Source organism: Anomaloglossus baeobatrachus, chromosome 2 (genome assembly GCF_048569485.1).
Source record: "Anomaloglossus baeobatrachus isolate aAnoBae1 chromosome 2, aAnoBae1.hap1, whole genome shotgun sequence".
Classification (NCBI taxonomy): domain Eukaryota; kingdom Metazoa; phylum Chordata; class Amphibia; order Anura; family Aromobatidae; genus Anomaloglossus; species Anomaloglossus baeobatrachus.
Window position 1 is genome coordinate 123,117,388 of NC_134354.1, and position 6,741 is coordinate 123,124,128.

General features: G+C 50.3%; 1 protein-coding gene across 1 annotated transcript in view; it reads left to right on the plus strand.

Moving 5' to 3' along the window:
- Positions 1 to 6,741, plus strand: part of NOS2 (nitric oxide synthase 2) — a 75,322-nt gene that overhangs the window by 49,883 nt on the left and 18,698 nt on the right. The window contains exon 20 of the mRNA XM_075333237.1: positions 4,739 to 4,902. Coding sequence (XP_075189352.1) covers positions 4,739 to 4,902 — 164 coding nt within the window. The remainder of the gene's footprint in view (positions 1 to 4,738; positions 4,903 to 6,741) is intronic.

Below are 6,741 nucleotides of genomic sequence, written 5' to 3' on the forward strand. Positions count from 1 at the left end.
ACATCCGGGTATCTACTTAAATAGGGAAGCATCGCCTCTACCCTCACTGGCGTCCTCCCTTTTTCCAGACCCCTCCCCCGCCTTTCCTTTGCCTTTCTTGAAGCACCTGGCCAGAGGGTGGGACCCTCCACATCCGGAACACTCGTGTCTGAACCGACAAGAGGCCCCGAACTTACACTGTCCCTCGTTATACTGCCAACAAGCTCCCTTTTTCTGTCCAGCCGAGGACCCGCCACTCGCACCCGGGCTCCCGGCACCCCCTCGAAAGGGCTGAGCCGGCGCCGTCATTAACCGCCTCCACAAAGAAATATCCTTGTGGCCCCACTGGACTCCCGGCCGCAGAGCCTTCCGCTGCCGGAACTGCTCATCATATCTCAACCACCCCAAACCGCCGTATACTCTATACGCTTCCCCTATCGCGTCCATATATCCAAATAGGGCGGAACAATGCTCCGGCTCCTTTTCCCCGATCACACTGGCTAAGATAGCAAAGGCCTGTAGCCAGTTAGTAAACGTCCTCGGGATCAACCTATACCGCCGTTTTTCCTCATCCTCCTTCTCCTTTTTTGTCTCACTAGGTTTCACCTTATCCAAATTAAACTTTTCCAAGGGAAGCAGGGAAAAAATTTCCACATACTCCCCCTTCCAAATCTTTTCCCTCACCTCCTTTTTTAAATGAACCCCTAACTGCCCTTCAAAGCACACATAAATTTCACTCCGTGCCCTATCATCCAAGCGCACTACCTCATCCTCCTTTTCTTTTTCCTTTTCCGCCTCCTTACTCGCACCCACGGAAGCCGCCCCACCAGCCTCCTGTCCCGTACCTGCCGCCGAGGTCGTGTCCCCCGCCACAACATCGCGCACCGGCGCTTCTGTCCGCACCACCTCCGTGGGGCCCACCCACGCCCCCACCGGAGCCCCAGGCCCAGTCCGACTACCCCGTTCCGCAGACAACCCCTGCAACACCCCCAAAAGCTGCCCCCAAAACTCTGGACCCGGTAAACCAGACTGCCCGACCGCACTCTCCCCCAGCGCAACGCGTCCCGCGACGGAACCCCCGCCCTCGCCCGCGCTACCCACAGCATGTAACATTTCTGTTGTCTGCTCACCAGGCTGCCGTTGAGTCGACGCCGGAACAGCCGTGCCACGATCTTCCAGCTGCCGCTCCGTCCGACCTGCCGCTGCTCCTTCTTCCTCGCTGGAGTCTGATGCGCTGCCGAAATCCTCAGGGGGGACCAGCGAGGGGACAGCCCGCACCTGGCGGCCGTCGACCCCCACGGTCACCGCACCCCGCTCGTCCGGGCGACTCCTGCTTGACCTCTTCCTTTTCTCCCGCCGTGGCGCCCTGCCACCGTCTCTTCCCGCTGTAATCGTGATATCCTGCTGCACCGCCCCTTCTCCTGTCGTCCTCAGTGGGCTCCCTCCCTGCCGACTGCCGGAAGGCCGTGCCGAGCTTGCTCCTCGCCGGGACCCACCCCCAGCACGCTCCTCGCCGGGGGGACCGTGACTACCGATCTCCTCTGTGCCTGCGGGCCACCGTACCCCTCCTCCGATCTCCTGACCTCGCCGCTCACATCCGCTCCCGTCCCCCGTCCTGTTGCTCTCCCCTGCGGCCTGCAGGGAGTCTCCTCCGGCAATCCGGCACGCCGAGCGCCACCCCCAGCCGGCACATCACTGGGGGCTGCCGTCATCCATGCTCCGGTCTGGTGCTGCGCAGGCCGCGGACCGGAAGTGGGCCTCGCAGAGGCTCCGCCCACCCCCAACCCACGGGATCTCCGTCGCGGATTCCTCCCGGTGGCCGGCTGCTCCCCTAGGTTAGTTGGAGGGCTCCGCCGCTGCTCCGGAGGGTCCCCGCAGGGGCTCCTTGATCTGATTCTCCCCCTCCAGCTGGGGGAGTAGCGCTCCGGCGGTCGCGCCCGCCGAGCACGTAGCCACGGCCCGGGCGCTGGAACAGCAGGCGGCGCCGCTCCAGCCCCACAGACCGCTGCCAGCTGCTGCCTCAGGGCATCCACTCCCACGACCTCGGATGCCCCCCGCACCATCTCCAGGAGTTCAGCAAGGGCAGCCATGGCAGGAAGCAGCAGCAGCACTACGTCCTGGGACACAAAGATCAATCGACGAAAGGGGAGGTAAACAGCACACCCCCCTCTCTTATACCTTTCCCAACACCCCACCCCTTCCTTGCTCCCCCCCAATCCCCTTACAGCTCCCTACTACCAATCCTGTACTCCCACACATCCCCCATCCCATGCAAACCTATTAACCCTTTCCTAACCTTGCACCCTCCCGATCGTCATGGGGTCCATTCACCCCTATGGGGCTCACTGCCCTTCTTTTCCCTGTATGACACATCCTATAAGGATTAATGGTCTACCATTGCACCTTATTATCCCTGAACCAGCACCAGATATAGGCACCCTGGAAACATGACTATAGCCATTACAACTGATTTAGGACCCAGAGATTTTATTCTAGAAGTAAACATATCCTTTTATTTTAGCTCCAATCTAAATAGGTTGAACATATTTGGCTACTTAACATTACAGAATATATTTATGTCATGCCCTGGCCTATCAGGTCGTCACAGGACATTGTGCAATCTGCCCTTCTGCATGGTATCCATCTCCTCCTTGGTTACAGGTCCCTGGCCTTTGGTGTTGCTAAGAACAAGCTAATCAAAACACTAGAAACACTCTGTACCACACCCGCCAGGCACACCAATGGGTAGTCTGAAGGGAATAGGGCCACCCACTTGGAGAGTTGGTTAGGGAGGGTCAGGAGTGTCAGGAGCAGTCAGTTGAGTGCTGACTCTCGAGAGGAGAGGTCACAAGTTAGTTGGAGGAGGTTAAGAGCTGGGCTCCTCAGTTATTAGGTGGCAGACGTTGGTCTGGGCCTGGTAGGAGCTGGAACCCCGGTCGCTGGGTATCGTGTAAAGGGGCACGGAACTGCCGAGCAGGGCACGGGGGGGGGGTATGTGGACCCTAGGCCGAGAAGTAGCTTCAAACGTCCTAGTAATTTACCCGACGAGGGCGAAGACTTCACGATTCGTCCTCCACCCGCTCCAAAATCGGGGTACTAGGGCAACGAGGGGGATAGGACTTTCCCAATACATAGTCCAGAAAATCCCAAGCGTGAACCCTGTGAGCAAGCTCACTCCGTTAGCCACACTAGTGAGTGGGACCCGACTAGTTCTATACTGCAGGGCCCAACCAGTAAAGAAAGTGCCAAAGAAAAGGTCACAGGCTAACAAGCAACACAATCTGGCACGGGATCCCAGCGTACTCCCTCCCTGCTACATCGGTGCTAAGAATTCTGGTTTACAAGTTGTCGGTGTCAGCGTTATTGGACTGAGTACGCAGTGACCCTTTCATCCCCAACTGTGCTCACCTGACACCATCACCAAGCCCCGGGGCACTCCCCCCCCCCCACCCCCCCCCCCCCCCCCCCTTCCTCCCCTCCTACTTACGGAGGGGTTAAACACCTGGCTGCTATTCTATACCGGCCGCTCCCAAAAGCAGCGATGGTATTCCACCTTACCACGCACCGCGTGGGTGGTGTCACGAACTCTAACCACAAAATCCCCTGTAAATACCCCCCTTTTATTTTGGGTGACCGCGCGACCCCTCCCGGGTCCGGAACCACCGTGGATCCGAGCAGCAGCCCGGCTGCTTTCGCTGGGGCAGTACATTTGCAGGGTCTAATACTTATTTTTTTTTATATACATAGACTCACATTCCTTGTATTCTGTGACATAGTCACAGTCTTTACAGACAAAATTGCTTGAACTTGTCTCTAAGGAGCTTATTGCATTCTCATTTAATGGTAAATTCAGTGGAAGTTGTAACAACTAAGTGGCTGCTTCAGGCAAATGATTTGGTTGTCTTTACCATTCATGGTGTTGTCCAGGCTGATGTACAATGGCAGATAACAATATCTACATATAAATAACATAGGATACATACTTGACAGTAGGTGATGGTCACAGCTCACCTTCTCTCCCTCCCTGTACAATGACCTCTGCACAGATCATACAGCATGCCTAGAAAGCTCAGAAATCTCTTCCATCAAAGCTAATTAGCATCTCCTGTCTATTGCAGTATATGGTCCATGTCACTGCTGTAAATAATATTTCTGAATGCTGTTGGCAAATCACAGGCAAGGTACTTGCCACCCCCTAAAATCATAAAGCAGATTAGAAAAAAATGAATCCAATCTGGTTTTAGTTATTAAAATTAATATAGACTAAACAATCCCCTTTCAAAATGCCCCAGCCCATGAACATCAGCGATTGCATCCATGAAATGGGATATATAGACTGAAGCATCTGAATAATAAATGGCTGAGACCTCTCAGAAGATTGGCTTCTGCCCAGGCGCTGAGACGCCGGCTCAGGATGACTGCTTCCAGCCAGGGCTATGTATTCTTGTAGGTTCACTAAAGTTTAACCTGGACGACAATAAGGATGCGTCATACGTAGTCTCTACTACTAAACAAGGGCCAGGAACTATTGAAAAGAAATGACTTTATGCTGCACATTACACCACCTGCCTAGGATAAGGAGGAAGGATGTGTGAAGCTGTCCAAGGTCATGTCTTTATCTGGATTTTATGGGATTTCACACATTATTTTGTTACTTTAAAAATTCCCTAAGCTTAGCAAAGATGGGAAAAATTAGTAACTGTCAGGAACACTTTGGATCCTATTTTTAATAAATTTCCTCTTCTTCCTGTGTTTTCAGGTAACTTCTGGACAAGCAGTGAGAAAGTCCCTCCGTGTTCACTGTCCCAGGCCCTGACTTACTTCCTAGACATAACTACTCCACCGTCCCAGCTGCTCCTGAAAAAGCTGTCTCTTCTGGCCGCTGATGTTGAAGACAAACGGAGACTGGAAGACTTGAGCAAAGTACGTACACGGCCCCGTCACTCTACACAGAAGTCTGCCATTAGTTTTAATTATATCAGATAGCAGGAGAAAAGCAGGTTTAAATACCGCGCCAAACCACAGGAGTCCAGATGAGGTTATTAAATTTCTTCCCTTTATTTTCACAGGTCTACGCGTTTCGAGGACATATCTGTCCTCTTCCTCAGGACAATGTACAGAGAATACTATTAAAGTATTAGTATTCTTTGTACATTGTCCTGAGGAAGAGGACATATGTCCTCGAAACGCGTAGACCTGTGAAAATAAAGGGAAGAAATTTAATAACCTCATCTGGACTACTGTGGTTTGGCGCAGTATTTAAACCTGCTTTTCTCCTGCTATCTGATATACCTCTTTGTTGCGGGACTGCTGCCTTCCACGCTACATATATGCTTGCTAAGGGGTTGTGACTGGCACAACCCTACCGGGTGAGTGCTTTTATTTGCATTCACCCCCTTGTGTCATACCGGGTAAGACCCTATTGCGCCTTCTCTTTCCACAGCTCCTTTTGCCATTCATTTTAAGTGACTGTGTTTATTTTAGGTAACATTTTGTGGATTGGGCAGAAATTACAAATCATTTACAAAACGCCCAATGGAAATAATTAAATGTTAAACATAATTTTTAGGGCACGTATGCTTTTTGTGACCATTGTTTGCTATAAATAAGAATATGCATCTGAAAGTTCAACTGGATGGCAATTATAAATATACTATCAAAATACATGCCGCTGCGCTCTCTGAAAATATGGTAAATTGTTGGTTACGCTTCCTGAGGTTACATTTTAAGTTTTATCCTAAAGTTGACATTTTCAGGGTTTTAAAATTTAGGTTTTTTTTTTTTTGTTTGTTTTTTCACCCCTGCTTTGTTAGATTGGCATCAACAGTTGTCATAATACTGGGTTGAACAAAAAACAGCCCTTGTATTGTGACCCTTATGTAAGACTAAGAAAGAAAAATTCCCTTTTAAAATATAACTAACTTTTAAAAGGTTTAATTTTTTTTTTTACCAAAGTGTAACGCTCACCCTAATAGTATAGGGACAAAGAAAAACTTAATTAATTAGCCAGGGGGAGGGAAGGGGAGGGGAGGGAAGATGTCCCTATACTAACCCTCCAGTCACCCTACCTAGCAATGGAGGGTATGACGCCCTAGGGTTGTGGCGCCCCCATTCACCGACTGGTAACCCTGGATAGCCCTATACTACACTAATATATGCACAAAGTGAATTAAAATAACATATTGATAGAGGTAGTCAACATAATAGTGTGACTTATCTGGCCAATTGTATCAGATCCTCATGAAGGCGTCCCGACGCCTGTTCACTTCACAGGGTTCATCAGGGGACAATTGTAGAGTCCAGGATTAAAGTTTCATCCTGGTGGTAGCCAGAGTCCAGGTGCTGTGAGGAGAAACCCTAGAGCGTCATACCCTCCATTGCTAGGTAGGGTGACTGGAGGGTTAGTATAGGGACATCTTCCCTCCCCTCGGCTAATTAATTAATTTTTTCATTGTCCCTACACTATTAGGTTGAGCGTTGCACTTTGGTAAAAAATGTATACCTTTTAAACGTTATATTTTAAGGGAATTTTTCGTTCTTGGTCTTACATAATTAGTTCCCTCCTATATTGGCTGCGGCATGGTGTTTTTATTGTGACCCTTAGTAATCACCTCACACTGATCAGAGATCTAATTGGTGAATGAAAAAAAATGATACATACATATCTATCTATATATATATAATTTGTCTGTCTGTCTGTCTGTCTGTCTGTCTGTCTGTCTGTCTGTCTGTCTGTCTGTCTGTCTGTCTGTCTGTCTGTCT